Here is a 20,628-nt window from a genome sequence, read left to right as displayed (position 1 = left end):
GTGCATAAGAGTGCCCACCAGAGTGACCTCTCGGCTCCTTTTGGAATCTCTCTGCCACTGAAGCTTATTTCATTTCCTTTCACATACCCCTTTTGGTCAAGAAGATGTTCTCCGTCCCACGATGCCAGGTCTACATTCCTCCCCGGAAGTCGTATTCCACGTTGCCAGGGAGATTCACTCCCCTGGGTGTCTGATCCCACGTAGGGGGGAGGGCAGTGATTTCACCTTTCAAGTTGGCTTAGCTAGAGAGACAGGGCCACATCTGAGCAACAAAGAGGCATTCGGGAGGAGGCTCTTAGGCACAACCATAGGGAGGCCTAGCCTCTCCTTTGCAGCAACCGTCTTCCCAAGGGTAAAACCTATGGTAGAGGGCTCAACCCATCAAACCACCAGTCCCCTATGTCTGTGGTCATGTTAGCAACCATGGAGGTGGGGTAGGCGAATACCCCGGCATTCTCCACAGGCTCCTCAAGGGGGCACTACATCTCTTTTTTTTTCCTTGTTTTTCTTTTTTTTCTTTTTTTTTTTTTAACTTTCCCTTCTTTTTTAAATCAACTGTATGAAAAAAAAAGTTAAAAAGAAAACAAACATACAATAAAAGAACATTTCAAAGAGACCATAACAAAGGAGTAAGAAAAAGACAACTAACCTAAGATAACTGCTTAACTTCCAACATGTTCCTACTTTACCCCAAGAAAGTTACCTAATATAGCAACATTTCTGTGAACTTGCTCCTAGTATATCCATCAGAAATTAACAGACCATAGTCATTCCTGGGCATCCCCAGAACGTTAAATAGCTTATCTGTTCTTCTTGGATTATTGTTCCCCCTTCCTTAATTGCTCTCTATTGCTAGTTCCCCTACATTCTACATTATAAACCATTTGTTTTACATTTTTCAAAGTTCACATTAGTGGTAGCATATAATATTTCTCTTTTTGTGCCTGGCTTATTTCGCTCAGCATTATGTCTTCAAGGTTCATATGTTGTCATACGTTTCATGAGATCGTTCCTTCTTAGTGCCGCGTAGTATTCCATCGTGTGTACATACCACATTTTATTTATCCACTCATCTGTTGAAGGACATTTGGGTTGTTTCCATCTCTTGGCAATTGTGTATAATGCTGCTATGAACATTGGCGTGCAGATATCTGTTCGTGTCACTGCTTTCCGATCTTCCGGGTATATACCGAGAAGTGCAATCGCTGGGTCGAATGGTAACTCTATATCTAGTTTTCTAAGGAACTGCCAGACTGACTTCCAGAGTGGCTGAACCATTATACAGTCCCACCAGCAATGAATAAGAGTTCCAATTTCTTCACATCCCCTCCAGCATTTGTAGTTTCCTGTTTGTTTAATGGCAGCCATTCTAACCGGTGTTAGATGGTATCTCATTGTGGTCTTAATTTGCATCTCTCTAATAGCTAGTGAAGCTGAACATTTTTTCATGTGTTTCTTGGCCATTTGTATTTGCTCTTCAGAGAACTGTCTTTTCATATCTTTTGCCCATTTTATAATTGGGCTGTCTGTACTATTGTCATTGAGTTGTAGGATTTCTTTATATATGCAAGATATCAGTCTTTTGTCAGATACATGGTTTCCAAAAATTTTTTCCCATTGAGTTGGCTGCCTCTTTACCATTTTGAGAAATTCCTTTGAGGTGCAGAAACTTCTAAGCTTGAGGAGTTCCCATTTATCTATTTTCTCTTTTGTTGCTTGTGCTTTGGGTGTAAAGTCTAGGAAGTGGCCGCCTAATACAAGGTCTTGAAGATGTTTTCCTACATTATCTTCTAGGAGTTTTATGGTACTTTCTTTTATATTGAGATCTTTGGTCCATTTTGAGTTAATTTTTGTGTAGGGGTTGAGGTAGGGGTCCTCTTTCATTCTTTTGGATATGGATATCCAACTCTCCCAGCCCCATTTGTTGAAAAGACCATTATGACTCAGTTCAGTGACTTTGGGGGCCTTATCAAAGATCAGTCGGCCATAGATCTGAGGGTCTATCTCCGAATTCTCAATTCAATTCCATTGATCTATATGTCTTATCTTTGTGCCAGTACCATGCTGTTTTGGCAACTGTGGCTTTATAATAAGCTTCAAAGTCAGGGAGTGTAAGTCCTCCCACTTGGTTTTTTTTTTTAGAGTGTCTTTAGCAATTCGAGGCATCTTCCCTTTCCAAATAAATTTGATAACTAGCTTTTCCAAGTCTGCAAAGTAGGTTGTTGGAATTTTGATTGGGATTGCATTGAATCTGTAGATGAGTTTGGGTAGAATTGACATCTTAATGACATTTAGTCTTCCTATCCATGAACATGGAATATTTTTCCATCTTTTAAGGTCCCCTTCTATTTCTTTTAGTAGAGTTATGTAGTTTTCTTTGTATAGGTCTTTTACATCTTTGGTTAAGTTGATTCCTAGGTACTTGATTTTTTTAGTTGCTATTGAAAATGGTATCTTTTTCTTGAGTGTCTCTTCGGTTTGTTCATTTCTAGCATATAGAAACATTACTGACTTATGTGCATTAATCTTGTATCCCGCTACTTTGCTAAATTTGTTTATTAGCTCTAGTAGGTGTATCGTTGATTTCTCAGGGTTTTCTAGATATAAGATCATATCATCTGCAAACAATGACAGTTTTACTTCTTCTTTTCCAATTTGGATGCCTTTTATTTCTTTGTCTTGCCGGATTGCCCTGGCTAGCACTTCCAGCACAATGTTGAATAACAGTGGTGACAGCGGGCATCCTTGTCTTGTTCCTGATCTTAGAGGGAAGGCTTTCAGTCTCTCACCATTGAGTACTATGCTGGCTGTGGGTTTTTCATATATGCTCTTTATCATGTTGAGGAAGTTTCCTTCAATTCCTACCTTTTGAAGTGTTTTTATCAAAAAGGGATGTTGGATTTTGTCAAATTCTTTTTCAGCATCTATTGAGATGATCAATTGATTTTTCCCTTTTGACTTGTTAATGTGTTTTAATACGTTGATTGATTTTCTTATGTTGAACCATCCTTGCATGCCTGGAATGAACCCCACTTGGTCATGGTGTATGATTTTTTTAATGTGTCTTTGGATTCGATTTGCAAGTATTTTGTTGAGGATTTTTGCATCTATATTCATTAGGGAGATTGGCCGGTAGTTTTCCTTTTTTGTAGCATCTTTGCCTGGTTTTGGTATTAGATTGATGTTAGCTTCATAAAATGAGTTAGGTAGTGTTCCATTTTCTTCAATGTTTTGAAAGAGTTTGAGTAAGATTGGTGTCAGTTCTTTCTGGAAAGTTTGGTAGAATTCCCCTGTGAAGCCATCTGGCCCTGGGCATTTATTTGTGGGAAGATTTTTATGACTGATTGGATCTCTTTGCTTGTGATGGGTTGGTTGAGGTCTTCTGTTTCTTCTCTGGTCAGTCTAGGTTGTTCATATGTTTCCAGGAAATTGTCCATTTCCTCTACATTATCCAGTTTGTTGCCATACAGTTGTTCATAGTATCCTCTTATAATTTTTTTAATTTCTTCAGGATCTGCAGTTATGTCACCTTTTTCATTCATTATTTTGTTTATATGGGTCTTCTCTCTTTTTTGATTTTGTCAGTCTAGCTAGGGGCTTGTCAATCTTGTTGATCTTCTCAAAGAACCAACTTTTGGTGATATTTATCCTCTCTATTGTTTTTTTGTTCTCGATGTCATTTATTTCTGCTTTAATCCTTGTTATTTCTTTTCTTGTACTTGGTTTAGGATTGGTTTGCTGTTCATTTTCTAGCTTCTTCAGTTGATCCATTAGTTCTTTGATTTTGGCTCTTTCTTCCTTTTTAATATATGCGTTTAGTGCTATAAATTTCCCCCTTACACTGCTTTTGCTGCATCCCATAGGTTTTGGTATGTTGTGTTCTCATTTTCATTCGTCTCTATATATTTAGCAATTTCTCTTGCTATTTCTTCTTTAACCCACTGATTGTTTAGGAGTGTGTTGTTTAACCTCCAGGTATTTGTGAATTTTCTAAGTCTCTGATGGTTATTGACTTCTAATTGTATTCCATTGTGGTCAGAGAATGTGCTTTGAATAATTTCAAACTTTTTAAATTTATTGAGGCTTGTTTTATGTCCCAGCATATGATCTATTCTGGAGAAAGTTCCATGAGCACTAGAAAAGTATGTGTATCCTGGTGATTTGGGATGTAATGTCCTGTATATGTCTGTTAAATCTAATTCATTTATCAGATTGTTTAGGTTTTCAATTTCCTTATCGGTCTTCTGTCTGGTTGATCTATCTATAGGAGAGAGTGATGTGTTGAAGTCTCCCACAATTATTGTGGAAACATCAATTGCTTCCTTTAGTTTTGCCAGTGTTTCTCTCATGTATTTTGTGGCACCTTGATTGGGTGCATAGACATTTACGATTGTTATTTCTTCTTGCTGAATTGCCCCTTTTATTAGTATGTAGTGGCCTTCTTTGTCTCTCAAAACATCCCTGCATTTGAAGTCTATTTTATCTGAGATTAATATTGCTACACCTGGTTTCTTTTGGCTGTAGCTTGCATGAAATATTTTTTTCCATCCTTTCACTTTCAGTTTCTTTGTGTCCCTGTGTCTAAGATGAGTCTCTTGTATGCAACATATTGATGGTTCATTTTTTTTGATCCATTCTGCGAATCTATATCTTTTAATTGGGGAGTTTAATCCATTTACATTCAACGTTATAACCGTGAAGGCATTTCTTGAATCAGCCATCTTATCCTTTAGTTTATGTTTGTCATATTTTTTCCCCTCTGTCTATTAATATCCTTTATTGTACCCATACCGAATCTCTTTAGTACTGAACCTTTCTCCAAGTCTCTCTGTCCTTTCTTTGTTTCTCTGTCTGTAGGGCTCCCTTTAGTATCTCCAGTAGGGCAGGTCTCTTGTTAGCAAATTCTCTCAGCATTTGTTTGTCTGTGAAAAATTTAAGCTCTCCCTCAAATTTGAAGGAGAGCTTTGCTGGATAAAGTATTCTTGGCTGGAAATTTTTCTCACTCAGAATTTTAAATATATCGTGCCACTGCCTTCTCGCCTCCATGGTGGCTGCTGAGTAGTCACTACTTAGTCTTATGCTGTTTCCTTTGTATGTGGTGAATTGCTTTTCTCTTGCTGCTTTCAGAACTTGCTCCTTCTCTTCTGTGTTTGACAGTGTGATCAGTATATGTCTCGGAGTGGGTTTATTTGGATTTATTCTATTTGGAGTTCGCTGAGCATTTATGATTTGTGTATTTATGTTGTTTAGAAGATTTGGGAAGTTTTCCCCAACAATGTCTTTGAATACTCTTCCTAGACCTTTACCCTTTTCTTCCCCTTCTGGGACACCAATGAGTCTTATATTTGGACGTTTCATATTATCTATCATATCCCTGAGGTCCATTTCTATGTTTTCAATTTTTTTCCCCATTCTTTCTTTTATGCTTTCATTTTCCATTCTGTCATCTTCGAGGTCACTGATTCGTTGTTCAACTTCCTCTAGTCTTGTACTATGAGTGTCCAGAATCTTTTTAATTTGGTCAACAGTTTCTTTAATTTCCATAAGATCATCCATTTTTTTATTTAGTCTTGCAATGTCTTCTTTATGCTCTTCTAGGGTCTTCTTGATTTCCTTTGTCTCCCGTACTATGGTCTGATTGTTCATCTTTAGTTCTTTGAGTAGCTGCTCTAGGTGCTGTGTGTCTTCTGATCTTTTGGTTTGGGTGCTTGGGCTTGGGTTATCCATATCGTCTGGTTTTTTCATATGCTTTATAATTTTCTGTTGTTTTTGGCCTCGTGGCATTTGCTGAACTTGATAGGGTTCTTTTAGGATTTGTAGACCAATTGAAGTCCTTATCTCTAATTGATCAGATCTACAGCTTCGTGGAGTACACTTTCTGTAACTAACCAGCAGGTGGCGTCCACGAGCCACCTGTTCTCCACAAGCCAGTTCTCCCCTGCTTAGCCTTTTTGGTGAGTGGGGGAGTGAGTCTTGTGGGGTACAATTGGTGTACCAAGCTTGCGTGTGTAGTTGGTGTTGCCTGCCCTGTATATGGGGCATGTTTCTGGGCATTCCGGGAGGGGGGGTGGCTTTAACAATCAAATCTCCCTGGTGATCCTAGAGTTTTAAAGCTGCTGCAATAGTCTAATCCTTCAGTTCAGTCCTGCCACAGTTTGTCTCTGCCACTGACCCACAAGTCCTTGGTATTGGCGTATGGCTCCTGAGACTTGCAAGTGGGCCCCTCTTCCAGGCTGTGCACCCCGGGTCCTCTGTTGAGGGATGACTGTGCTATGTCACAGGTGAGTGCCGTCCCCCCAGGGCCGTTCTGGGCTGCCTGGCTGTGTTGGGAGGCTCCCAGTCTGCTCAAATGATGGCTGAATAGGGCTTTGTTAATTCACACTGCTCCACCTTCCCAGCTCTGGGACATTCAGCTGAGGTTGCAGGGAAGGCTAATGTCCACGCCCAGTTTTGTGGTATGTGCCTGTTATTTGAAGCACTTCCGTCACACTTGGTTGTCTGGGGCAGTTCTGGGCTATGGGGCTGGCGATGGGCAGGAGTGTTTCCTGTCCACCAGGATGATGGCTGTGAGCGGACACCCCCCTTTTCTTGGGAAGTTGTGGTGTTTAGTGAATTTTCTCAGCCACTGGATTATTGCGTTTTGTCTCAGAGCTCTCCTAGTTCTGCTCTTGACTTGACCTGCCCAAAGTGGAAGTCTTTGAAGCTTTCTGTATTGGGCTTCTTAGAGTAATTGTTTTAGATAAAGAAAAAAGGACTAAAAAAAAAAAAAAAAAAAAAAAAGGGCCCTCCTCAGAGATCTAATGGGCTATTGAAATGCTAAGAGACAAAGCAACCAGGGCCATTAAGGAAAGGTCCACAGGGCAGAGAGATCAGCTTTTCTTCGGGATTTGCATATGCGCCTCAGGGCTCTTCCCCTTTCTATGTTCACCAGAACTCCAAAAATCCTCCGCTTTTATTTTGGAGTTTTTCGTGTTGTTTTTTTTCTGTGCCTGTCTCCTCTCTGCTGGGCTGGCTGCTCTCAGATTCTCTGGTGTCTGGTCTCAGTCTATCTATGGTTGGAATTTGGATCAGTAGAATGAGTTTCCGATAAGGGCTGCCACTGTAGTTCTCCCTTCTCCTTCCCGGAGCTGACAGCCCCTCCTCCCAGGGGACTGAGCCTGGCAGGGAGGGGCGTGGGTCCCCTGGCCGCAAAAACTTACAGATTTCGCTGATCTCAGCAGTTCCACGTTTTCATGAGTGTTGTATGAAGTATGCCCAAAGTCAGATTGCTCTGTGGTGTCCAGTCCACGCAGTTCATGGCTTTCTACCTACTTTCCTGGAGGAGTAACTAAAACATACAGCTCACCAGTTTGCCATCTTGCCCCGCCTCCTACACCACTCTTAAAAGAAAGTTTTCATCTTCTGTCCAGAGATTGTCTCAGGCCTGAATGTGTCTTGGACTGCTGGTTGGCTGCTAACACATTGGCTCTTTATTGTGAAGTGAGAAAAACAACCAGCCTTTAACAAGCATTATATGCCTGCCCCTTTCTTGAGATATTTTGGAAATATTCTGAAGCAAAAGTGGGACTTTGGAAAGACACACAGCCTCCCTCCTCTATCTTGCAGGCTTTTAGAGCATGAGGTAAAGAATAGGATAACAGAATGGCTACATTATGTAAAGTGGGTATCTGTGTGCATTTGTGCATATAGTTGTTTGTGTTTGTAATAGCATGTATGAGTGTCATTTGTCTGTGAGAGTACATGTATTTGTATGTGGTGGAGGAAGACAGATATATACATGTAACACATACAAGTAACTGGTCATTACCTAAGAGGGGAGAGATCAGACTTTTTAGTGATATGTGGCAGCTAATAATTTTATAAAATTAAATTTGTGGGAAAAGGCTGAGTTGAAATCTGAAACTAATTCATTTTTTTCATTGTTTTACTATCACAGACCAACACTCTGAAATGAAGAATGCTTGAATATTTGTTATAAATTGGTATCACTTTCCCTGAGCCCCTTAAAATTTAACCTTGTCTTTATCGGTTGCTAAGTTTGTAGGGGATTCTTGATATTAATTAATGAATGAATTGTGTAGTCTTATACGCCTGAAATGAGAGCAAAGTCTGAGAACCCTGCTGGGAACCCAGATGTCCTCCTTGTAGGACTTACATCACATGAGCTCTCATGGGATTTCACATTCCATAAAGCGTGAAAGAGAGACCAAGTCTCATGAGAACTCCTTTGTGTGAAGTGCATTCATATGTGTTACTTTATTAAATCCACACAATGATCTGCCAAAGGAGCTATCATATGGCCATTTTACAGATGAGAGATTTGAACCCCTTCAAAAGTCAAGCAACTGAACTAATGACCCTCAACCAGTAGGTGGCAGAGGTGGGATTTGAACCCAGGTATCTGCTTTGTTCTCTTCCCTCCACCCTTTTGACTTCCCATTATGCCCTCACTTAGAGGCTGAAGGGCCACTTGGCATAGAATGGGGTGGGGGTAGGGATGACACTACAGTGTAAGGATGCAGAAAAGTGGGTATTCATGGAAATAACGCCCTGTTCTGTCACATGGAGAGCCACCAGACATGCCTAGGGGCTCATATCAGCCCACACTGTAAATCTCTCTAGTTTTCAAATACTTTTTGCTGCAACACTAGAAAATAGAGAGAACAAGTAGAAATATATTATAAATGAGGAAAATGAGGCTCCTGGAGGTTTTAAAAATAAGATCACACAGCTAGGGAGAGGCAGAGCTGTGTTTTACACTGGGCCCTGTCACTTCAAACCTAAGGGCTGTCCCCTCTCCCACGCAGCCAGGCTGTGCCAAACTGACCAGCTGGCGGTCAGAAAGCGGGTTCTAGTCCTGGGTCCTCTACAGGCTGTGGCAGATCAGCTTATGTTTCTGGACCTTGGTCTTATTAATCTTGTAATATGATTTTCTTATTTCTCCTTTGTTCCCAAGAGAGAAACCATGAGGAAAAATTGAATAATAAAGTAAAATCTCATTATAAAATACCTCAGTGGTCCATGTATTGGGTTATATTTTCAGGGAAAATATTTTTTCCTGTATTCAGTGAAGTGCATGGTGCCCATGTCTTTCTGATTATAACAGAGAAAGTCTGTTGTGAGCAGTACTTCCCTTCATTTTTCAAACCATATGTCATAATTGAATTTTGCTCGGTACATGGAATTTTGTTTTTAGTTTTTCAGAAGAGAGGTGCTGCTATTTGTATTATCTTATGTACTACCTTTAAAGAATAGTTAAATTTCAAATAAAAGAAAATTTGTCATAGATTACTCTGGTCTCTTCTCTACTTTCTGGTTCCTGTGAGCTATCAAACATGAAATACGTTGATGGATGGGAACTGACTTCTTAATCCCCATGGTAGCACATAGCAGCTGGTGTCCCTGATTAGCCTGACAAGAGGCACCTTTTATGAGTGTTTCAAGCATCCTTTTATTTCTAATAATGGTGGATGAGGTCATGAGGAGAGGAAACTTTCACAGAACCACTTAAGAAGTAAATTTTACTGTCTTGTATCTCTTTTGGGGAAGTGATTCACCAATATTTGTCTGGTAGCTGTAGGATGAACAGGATTAAAAAACCCTTGTGCTACTCTCCTCTATTTCTGGTGAATCAAAATAGACATATAGAAATGGATTTTTCCTAAACCTAAATGATATTTTCCTGTGTGCAAGGTGGAGTCATTCATTGGCTCATACTCAGCGGCTGTGGAATAAAATTTTAGTAAGATAAAATCTTCACTGAAATCCCACAGAATATTTCACGATTCCTTGGGAAAATTACTTGAGAAGATTAGCCCGGCCCCAGGGAAAGCTCAGCCTCATGGATCCTCACTGACTCTTAAAAGAAGCAGCAGTTTGTGTGGGGTTTTGGGCCTGCCTTAGGTCTTCTGGGCATTTTATCTGTCACAGGTGAGGTGGCATAATAAACGACGGGTTGTGCCGCACAGGATTCAGAGTAAACTCACTGAATGGTCCATGATGGCGAGGGGTGGGGGTGAGGGGGTGCTTTACAACACAGCCAGGTCAGTACAACACAAGGGAAAGTCATACAGAATCATGTGCTTGCATAATTTAGCCCAGCATGGTTTCTTTATTACTTAGTTGTAGAGCTCAAAGAGGCCACCAGCCATGTCTATTTCTAGCCCATCATTTTGCTTTAATCTATATCTAAATTCTCCTTAAATAAACTCTTTCTCTCTGTTTCTCTCTCTGAAAGATCTTCCTTCTATTTAACTGTCTTAGTTTCCTGGCTGCTCAAATACCCTACAATGGATTGGCTTAAACAGTGGGAATTTATTGGCTCACCATTTTGAGGCTAGGAGAAGTCCAAAATCGAGCATCAGCAAGGCAGCGCCTTCTCCTGAAAGGCCGTGGTGTTCTGAGGCTGCCTGCCCGTGATTCTTGGTCTTTGGCTTTTCTGTCACATGCCAGTGCACATACTGGTGTCTTCTCCTTTCTTCTCTGGGTTCTGTTGACTTCCTGCTTCCAGCTTTGTCACCCTCATGGCTTTCTCTCTGTCTCCTTCTCTATAAGGACTCCAGTAAAAGGATTAAAACCTGTCCTGATTGAACTGGGCCACACCTTAACTGAAGTAACCTCATCAAAAAATTCCTATTTAAGATGAATTCACACCCACAGAAATGGATTAAGATTAACGATGTGTTTTTCTGGTAACTCCCAAGTTACCACACTAACCTAAATCTTTTCTACTAGAATTTCATATTATTTCCTTGGTCAGTATTTCCAATGTGAGAATCTCTACATGCTTAAGCCCATTTTGAGCCTGTTTCCTTTTTCTTCACTCCAGACTTTGCAGATATTCTGAATTAGGCATTGTTTAATTTTGTGGCTATGTAGTTTTGCCTTTGTTAATCAAAAATGTTGCATTTCCAAGTGGCAGGACAGCTTTGCAAATGAGCCGAGACCTTTCTATTCAACTTCCCCGGCCAGATCAGAATGTGGCAAGAAGTCGAAGCAAGACTTATCCCAAGAGAATAGCACAAACTCCGCCAGCTGGTAAGTTACTGTGTCCCGAAGTCATCTTGTATGACCTTGCCTTTTGTCTTAGACTTGTGGTGTAAGATATGTTCAGGTGGTTACTATGCTTTGTAGTCTTTCTATTATTAATACTAGAATTTTTTATTTGACCCTGAAAATGACTTGATGATCAATAATTAATTACAAGAAAACAGGAAGCTGACTTAAACCACCGTAAGCTGCTTAATGATGATTGTTTTTTTTTTTAATTCATCAAATAAAATCTCAGCTTAGTAGTTTCCTAGTTGTTTGTATCTGAGATTGGAATTGAAACCAACCCTTAGCAAAAGGCCAAAAAAGACGGAACACTGTTGACATAACTTAATCAGTACAGAATCCTCTTGTGGTTTAAGTTATTTTTTAAATTTTTTATTTTTATTTTTTTTATTATTTTGTTGGTTTTCCTTCTTTCTTTTGTTATGACATATACATATAGAAAAGTATGTAAGATATTGTTCCAGTTTGCTAATGCTTCTGGAATGCAAAATACCAGAAATGGATAAGCTTTTATAAAGGGGTTTTATTTGGTTACAAATTTACAGTTTGAAGGCCATGAAAATATCCAAATTAAGGCATCAACACAAGTATACCTTCAGCGAAGGAAGACCAATGGCATCTGGAAAACCTCTGTTAGCTGGGAAGGCACGTGGCTAGTGTCTTCTGATCCTGGGTTGTGTTCCAGCTCCTCTTTCAGCTCCTGTGCATTCTTCAAAATGTTTCTCTTGGCTGTAGCCAAGTGTCTGGGCCTGAGTGGCTCTTGTAAAGTACTCCAATAATTCAATGAGGACCCACCCTGAATGGGCAGGGCCACACCTCCATGGAAATAATCTAATCAAAGGTATTACCCACCGTTAGGTGGGTCACATCTCCATGGAAACACTCAATCAAAGGACTCCAACCTAATCAATGCTAATACGTCTGCCCTCACAAAATTGCATCAAAGAACATGGTATTTTAGGCAACATAATACATCCAAACTGACACAGATATACATGCATACACATATATGTATATGTTCGTGTGTGTGTGTATATGAAGTTTAACATAGCCTGTATTTCAAAAGTCATGGTTATGTCCTTGATCAGAACTGCCCCCTCTGCTGAGGAAACCCTTTTCTGACTTTGCAATAATTGTTTACTTGCTTTTCAATATAATCCTAATACTTATGTGGTGTTCCCTGAAAAAATTAGTTTATTTTGCCTGTTCACTTTATGTAAACAATTATTGAACATATCACTCATGTCTTTCTTCTTTCTATCAACATAATGTTTAGCCTGTACTAAAGTGCTGGAAGTGAGTATTCTATTGTGTGATAATTTCTTTATTCATTCTTCTGTTGATGGCTGTGTGTATTATTTAGCTTTTTGTTTTTAGTGCAGACTTTTTCTTTAATAAAACTACATAATCAATCAGTTTTAATTCATGTTTGATGATCAAAGCTCACAGTGTTTTCCTGTGAAGTGATATTGCTGACTTTCCCTTGTGGCTTGCTTGTAGATCACCCTTGGCCAGCACTCTCCAGAGCCCTTTCACATAGGTTATCTCATTTGAGCCTCACAGGAACCCTGTGGGATGAGGCAAGGCAAAGAGTATGTTCCCATTTTACAGATGAGGAAGATGTGGTCCCAGCAGCTAGACTGGGTGGCTGGGACTAGAGCCCAGGCCTCCTGGCTCTTTGTGCCATGTTATGTGAAGTGAATGGCATTTCTAACAACAACAATTAACATCTGAACATTGCATAATAATTAACATAGCCTTAAACCACATCCTTTGTTCACTTAATCCTCATGTGAAGCATAAGTGTTTTTATTGCTCCTGGATGTAAGAATGGGACCTTATTGTTTTTAAAGTCAAATTAAATTTGACTGTAGCTCCCCTCCTCCCATTGGGTTGGGAAGAAATTATATTATTTCTGATGGGTCTCCAGTGCAAAAATGAGACATGCTTTAAATTTGCAGTAGATTACCTTGACACATAAGAATTATCATTATCCCCATTTGGCTGATGAGTAAAGTAAGGTTTAAAAAGGTAATTTGACCAAGATTATATAATAAGTAGGTGGCTTAGGACAGAAGTTCTAGACCTCTCATACCTCAGCTTCTGCTTTATCTTAATGTTTTGCATTTGTCTTTGTATGTAAAGAGGCTTAGTCTGTTTTGGAACAACTAGAACATGGTTATAGCAAACTTTCAAATCCTCTGCTGTTTCCGAAACTCTATGCCTCATAAAATTGTTCTGAGACCAACTGAAAATATCAAAAGCATTCCCTGCTTCAAATCAACATTTCATTTCATCTGAGATGCTGGCGTCTCCTGTGCTTTTTATAAAAGCCTGCTCAGATTGCTCCCTCTCTTCTCATGTGCTCTTATAAAAGTATCTGCCTTGGCAACAATTTTTTTTCTCTCTCCTTGGAAGCTTACATAGTAGATCTGATTACTTGAGGGACAAGTTTTTTGTTTTGTTTTGTTTTCCTTTTTTTCTCATGACTTATGCAGATCCAGCCAAACGCAGTTTTCGCCAAGCAACCTGGGACTGTGTTGATCCTACTGTCTTCTTCCCGTCACTTCCACCCTGACTGAGTCCAGCCTCTCAGGCTCCACTGGCTCTGCCTTCAGGAACATGGAAAGGGCTGTTCCGCCTGTTGTGGGCGGGCTTATTAGGACACTCCCTCTGCAGTCAGTAAATGAAGCTGTAGGTAGGGCACATGGCTAGCGCAGCCCAGGCTTCTCTGAGGACAGCCCCACATCAGAAAGATCTTTTAAAAATGCAACACGTATTATGGTTTTATAATAAATATATATGCTGGTTTTAGAAAATTTAGGATACTTAGAAACTTCCCTCCCCCTCACCTCCCTGAAAAAAACTTGCATATTCAATTCCATTCTCCTAGTGCCAATACTGTATTTATTATACAGCCTTCTGGTCAACTGTGTATCTTTTCCATAAAAGTGATACAGTAATATTTTATAACCTACTTTTCTTACTTGATGACATATCAGGGATATGTTTGAAGTCTTTAAATGTTCTTACAGACCACCATTTTAATATCTATGTGATTTTCTCTTTATAGATATATAGGTGTATCTTGATCTATTCAGCCAATCTTCAGTTCTTGGGTTTTTAACCTTTTAAAAAATTTAAAACTATAACTATAAATAAAGTCAATATATTTGTAGTGATATCTTTAAGCATTGTGATTACATGTATGTTTGAAACTGGTGTATTTTCATCATTTTTATTCTAAAAAGAGGATTAAAGCAATGCTCTGTTAAAAACTATGATTTGTTGTGAGCGCATTTCACTTTGATTTTGAATTACCTTTGATCTAACTTTTTTGAGCCTGTGTACCACAAACATAATGACAGTGTGATTGTCCTCTGTGGGGAAAGACCATTTAGCAAATGCCGGTGACGCAGTGTTAAAGCTGTTCTCACGCACTTGCGAAGGATACTGTGTGGCAGGGATTAATTTTATTCTGTTTTTTAATGGTTTAGTTTCTTTCTCCTCTAATTCATTTGTCCTCTGCTTTGAGACGTGCCCTACTCCTTAGGCCACAGTGGGGCTCTAACTTGGACGGCCCTCTGGTCTTCACCACGGCACGCTGCGGTCTAAGCCCATCCGGACTGTGACTGTGGGCAGTTCTGCTGCTCTGAATGAAGCTGGGCTGGGATGTGTATGAAGACAAGGAGGGGTCTTTGCTAAGGCTGGGAGCCTGTGGGCCTGGGGTCCAGCCTGCCTAGAATGAGCATGTGGCCAGTCCCCTGCTAAGGCTCTGTGGCCTTCCCTGGGGCTGATGTGAGGCAGTGGCCTGCAGGTCACTCTGCCCTTCAAAACCTCAGGCCTCCTCCCATTTCTCCACCTGCTCCGCAGCTCCTCCAGCCAGGGGCCTTGGTCCTCCCACACTCCTATCCCCAGCATTGGGCTCATGGGTAGGTGGGGAGAAAAGAAATCTAGTTCTTGGTGTTTTTGATTATCTTTCACTAGGAAAAGAAAAACAAAAGTACTTTCTCAGTAAATTATCTGGCCCCAGTACTTAAATTTTTACTTAAAAATTGCATAATTAAAATAGTGGAACACTGATTTTAAGATATGCAAAAAGTTTATTTTATTAGAGTGCACTGTGTCTGACAAAAATGGAGTTATGGTTTAATTAGAAGATAGATATTTTTTCTCTGAGAGGGCAAGTTATTAATTTTCATAGGCTGACTTCTGCTGGTAGTCTCTCAAATAAAATTTTGGAGTATCAGTTTCAAGAACCATCAGTATAAATTGTCACTTCTTGTTTAACATTTACATGTAATAAAAAACAAGTTATGGTAGAAAGAAAATTGTTACTTTTTGTTGGTTTATCAATTAATTTATAGTACATGACTTGTTACTTTAGAAGTCATTCTTTTACTTCCTCTGAAGATGAAGTAATTCAAACTGGATGACCTTAAGTGGCATTTTGGTTCCCTGCAAGTTTAAAAAGCCTTTTCTTACCTCTCAGTCATGAATAATAAATGCTCTGGTAGCTAAAAAGCCATTGTGCTTAGAATCCACCAAGCTTTAGTCCTTGGCACTTCTATGAGGAAGTACATTCCAGTCAAGAGCCCTGTGCCCAGTATGCTTGCTGCCCCACCCAGAGGCGCTCAGTGCCAGGGCAAGCTGCCAGAGCATTCCTGCAAATCAAAACCGCCTTGGCCGAGCTCGTGGTAAAGCGGGAAGAGAGATGGCAGGAGGGAAGAGTGCATATTTGTACAGCCCTTTCTCTGACAAGCGCTTGGCAACTCACACAGGTGGGTTCTTCTCAGAAGAGAGCCTCTGCTGTAAGTAGGCAATAAAGACAGAATGTTTGGGTATAGTCCAGGATTAGCTGAAAGAAAAACAATGGATGAAGCCATTTGCAATGGATAAATAATGCTATGCTTGTTGGGTGCAGATTTTAAGTTCTTAAAAATACCTGACTGATGAACACAGAAATAAATACTTGCAGCATAGTGTTTGGACAACTGAAAGCAAGATAGTGTGACATTTGGCATTCCCACTAAAGGTCTGTGGAAGAGATCACAAACACAGATGCTGGAGGAGTCATGAAAATGATTTCTGAGTGAGGATGGTTTGTGCCCAGCCTAAAGGAACAGCTACTGCTTGCGCCTGGCCAATTGCTTCTGTGTTGGAAAGTGGACCCAATGTTGCTAAGTCTTCCATTGTTTCAAGAGAAACATGAAATCTGGCTATTAATATAAAGTTTCCAATAATTAAATATTGGTATTTAATTTAATTAAAAAAACCCCTGTGTGTTAAATTAAACATTTCTGATAGCCAGATCTGGCTTGAGGACTGCCTTCTTGGAACCTCTCACTGACAGAGCTGGTGTTTAATGGTTTATCCACCACATGGCTGAGATGTGCCTCCACCATCTCACTGCATCTGATTAAAAGAACCCATCACTCACAACACAGCAGTCTGTAGTTAGTAGTCAGTCTGTCAACAAGGGATGACAGTGCCTCACAGCTTTGGACCCCATAGTGAATGATTTCACAGGTAGGTAGCTGACCAGCATCTGTTGGTCACCTGAGATGGGGACAGCCAAAAGCAGGAGAGACAGAAAAATGCTTTGTCTTAAGTGAAATGCAATTTCACTTGATGCAGTGTTGCTCTGGACAATTGAGAAATAGTAATGTCAAGAAGTATCAATAATTTATTGAGCACTTCCTCTGATTGGGACTTGCATCAGATGTAAGCTGAGCTTGGCTTGTGGCATTCAGAAATCTTTCTTTTTTTTTTAATACTTTAAGTTTTATTAAGGCAGAAGAAGAAAGGTATGTCAGAGTAAGGTAGTGCGATCTAGTCAACTAGATCTGGTAAAACTCAGTATTCCACATACTAAATGTGTAACCTGTGAAGTCACTTAACCAGTCAGAGCCTCTGTTTCTTTATCTGTCAGATGGGGATATTACCCCTTGTCTGAAGTGAGCTGAGCGTCATGTCAATCACATGTAGGAGCTTGGTACACTTTAGTTTCCTACTTCTAAACCCAAAGGAAATCTTTTCCATTTGCATTGTCTGTGAATGCACCTGTCAGTCATTGAATTATTTTTACTGTAATAATGTAAATTCCACCTACAAAGGATAGTATGATTATGTTGATGAGGTATGACATTTTCAGAGTAAGGAGTGGGAGAGGTCGTTCAAGTACAGTGACTGGGGTTTAGGAAGGAAATTGGGTGGCACTCCCCTTAGCTCTGGAAGATTTGGCATAAGTAGGGCATGAGGGGAGTGGGTAAGTCAGAGTGCGCCCCACATGTAGGTCTCTTCTGCCCTGTTTGCATGTGATCTCTGAGTGCCCCAGGGTAGCCAGTGGGAGGCCGTGTTAGGAACATAGAGTCAGGGATTGTCTTTCCTACTATGTTCCTTCTTTTCAGATTGGCCTGTGGTCCAAGCCATTTTTATTTTCTGAGTTTTACACCACCATCACCACTCTACCCCCCACCAGTGCCCACTGCTTCCAGTCCCCTCGGGATTTTCTGCAACTAGGACTCAGGAACAGCAAACTCTTTGGGTGAATTCATAATAATGATGAGACTGAGTGTTAGTTTTAAAGTTCACATAGTTAATCCATCTTCCATGTAAGATGGTTTTTCCTATGTGAAGCAATTAACTACTTCATCTACCAGAGTGCATTTTTCATGTCAAGTCAACAAAGGAAACATAAGAGAAAGGGCAAAGCTTAAAGGTCTCATGGAGGGGAAGCCAAATTATTGAAAAAGAAGCAAACATGGCTATGGATCAGGGATTTCTCAAAAAAGTCCCTGCCCTACCCCCCCCCCCCCCAAAAGAAAAGAAAAGAAAAGAAAAAAAAGTCCCCAAGTTCTGAGTGGGTCACTTCTACAATATGAGCAGAATTGTTGCTTTCTTGTTCATCGTCAGAGAGCCTGGAAACCATCTAAATATCCAATAGTATGTAATAAAACAATGTATATATATCCTGTGAAATACTAGGACTCTGTTGAAAAGAACCCTCCGAGGAGCAGGATTTGTCAGTCTGATTCTCCAGTGCCCACATATCTGCCATGAAAGGCCATGCCCCATGGTGTGTCCACCGAGGGAAAAGAACTTCACTAATGGTCACTGGGTATCACTCTATGCCTGGCAATGCACTAGCCACTTACAGAGAGTATCTCACTCATTTCTTTAGAACACATGATAATTCTCAATGTACAGGTGGAACAACAAAAGCTGAGACTTGTCCAGGGCCACAGAACTGGGGTTTGAACACAGGTCAATTAGAGCCTGCAATGCAGAGAGGAAAATTATAAGAATGGGCTAAATTCATATGTGCTGCTATGTAATCATCTCCAGGATGTAGTATAAGCAAAAAATGTAGGCAAGCCCAGCAAGTGTATAATAGTTTCCCGTTATGTAAAAAAGCAAACGAAAATTAGGGGTGGGGAAGTATGAATATGTATATGCTTGTGTATGTTTCTGGTAGGATACACAAGAAACCAGTAACTGTAGTGGCCTCTGAGAAGGGTTTCTGAGAAAGTGGAAATCAGTGCTAGGAGAAAGATTTATTTTCACTATGTATATTCTTTAACATTTTTAATTTTTACTGTGTTGTACTATACGAAAAATCCTACAGATAATTGCTGTGAAGACATTAAGTTCACAGAATAGTTTCAAGTACATGTTCAAGTTTCTGAGAAAGATGTTCTCAAACAGCTCAGAGCCCAGGAAACTAATGTTATGCTAGAAAATGTACAGCCTGATTTATGGAAAAAGTAATGGAAAAATACAAGGCCTATCATAAAAAATTCAAACATTAGGAATTTCTACTGTGTTATAACAGTGTATCTGTCAATTCAAACATTAGGAATTTCTACTGTGTTATAACAGTGTATCTGTCTTCAAAAGAAGCCAGACATGTTCATATCTGTATGTTTTAATCCAGATTTTAAAATTTAGAAGATTTCCACCAAATCATATCATAACATTACTGCTTTGACTCAAAGGATAAAGGCTCTTGTTTGGACTTAGTCCTTGGATTAGATGAAATAGAGGAAAACCACTTTGTGTTGTACATAAGGAGACTGATTTGCAAGCATAGCATGTTCTGTAACCTGGAGGGTATCTAGATGAGAATTACAAGACACTGTGAGGAATGTATAGAAAAATTGAGGCTAAAGAGGCTGGGAAAAGACAGGGACGTAGCTCTCAGACCTATTAGAGGGGCATTTGATGGGTGTTGGTGAACAGGAAAGGGAAGAAATTAGTTTAAATTCTCATACAAGGGAATTAGAACAAGGCATTCTTCTATGATCCTGGGGATGATTTCTAAAAACTTTAACAGAGTGTTAACTTTATTTTGGAGAGAGTGTGATAGTGGATGTCTTTCTTCAGGGTAACAAATCAGAATTAGACAATGCAATGAGTTATGGCCCAAACCTGTGATCCCGCTTTCTCTTCACCCTGACAGTAAGAACCCCTGCTCGGAGGGGTTTATTATTATTATTTAAAGCTTTGCGTTGAGAAGGCATGTGGTATACTGGTGAGTTATAAAATAAAAAAAGAGTTTAAAGTCATACCTGATTTGAATAGACTTGAATTCCTGGTCTAACTTGGCTGTGTCCTGTAACACATCACTTAACTTTCTGAGCTTTCCATCTTGTTATCCATTAAATAGAGGAATCGAGATACATAAACTTTAAAGATGTCTCCTCTTCTTAAAAGTCTCTATTATTTTATCTTACTTACCTCTCATAGCGTTGAAATATGAAACCATGAAGGACTTTTGTAAAGTTTTTTGTTTGGTATGGTTTCACTGTTTCAGAAGTCTTACATGAGAAAAATATCCTCCCAGATAAAAATATGTATTTTTTGTGATTGGAAATACGTAGTATTGTTTGTGGACTTTTGTCTTGGGATAATCTCTTAGCTGTTTCTTTTAAACGTATTTAAAAGGAGACATTCCTTTCTGGGCAGGTTTTTGCATAGATTTGTCTCTGCCTTTGAATTCTGTTTGAACTTGACACGGGCTAGTCTTTTCTTGAACCTGCTTGTCCTTGTGCTAATCAGCAATGCGAAATGGCTCCACCTTGGCAGTTGTTTGCTGTTTGTTTGCGATCTTGATGCCCTGCCTTGATTTTGCTAATCATTTAGGCAAATTTCCCGATTTTCTCACTCCTCTTTTTTGGACTTCACAGGTTGGGGTTTTGAGGGTGTGTCTATCAGCTGTTTGAAACTCTGTTTTGGTACATAGCCTCTCCAGCAGACGGTGTGTAAGGATTCCACGCCTTTGTTTTATTCTCATATTGAAGATTTACGATGGTGGTTTCTATGTCAGCATTTTCTTCAGACTTTGAGAAATCTTGGATTCATTTCTGTGGCTCTGCCTTATTAATTAGTATCAATATGAAAATTTTGGGGTTCCTAAAGTTCAGTTTTTTTCGGTGGGTGTAGAAAGAGGAGATGAGGCAAGAAAGAAAGGAACTATATATTTGCTGCGTAGCAGGTGCCCTGCTCGGCTCTTTGAACACGGCATTATGCCAAAAGAAGGGATGCTGTGGTGGCCCTCCCTTCTCTCCTGGG

General features: G+C 39.9%; 1 protein-coding gene across 1 annotated transcript in view; it reads left to right on the top strand.

The window, feature by feature from the left end:
- Positions 1–20,628, top strand: part of EPB41L4A (erythrocyte membrane protein band 4.1 like 4A) — a 295,867-nt gene that overhangs the window by 204,651 nt on the left and 70,588 nt on the right. The window contains 1 exon segment of the mRNA XM_037801670.1: positions 10,916–11,037. Coding sequence (XP_037657598.1) covers positions 10,916–11,037 — 122 coding nt within the window.

Source organism: Choloepus didactylus, chromosome 13 (assembly GCF_015220235.1).
Source record: "Choloepus didactylus isolate mChoDid1 chromosome 13, mChoDid1.pri, whole genome shotgun sequence".
NCBI lineage: Eukaryota > Metazoa > Chordata > Mammalia > Pilosa > Megalonychidae > Choloepus > Choloepus didactylus.
The sequence above is the reverse complement of the archived record's forward strand: the minus strand, read 5'-3'. Positions and strand labels throughout refer to the sequence as shown.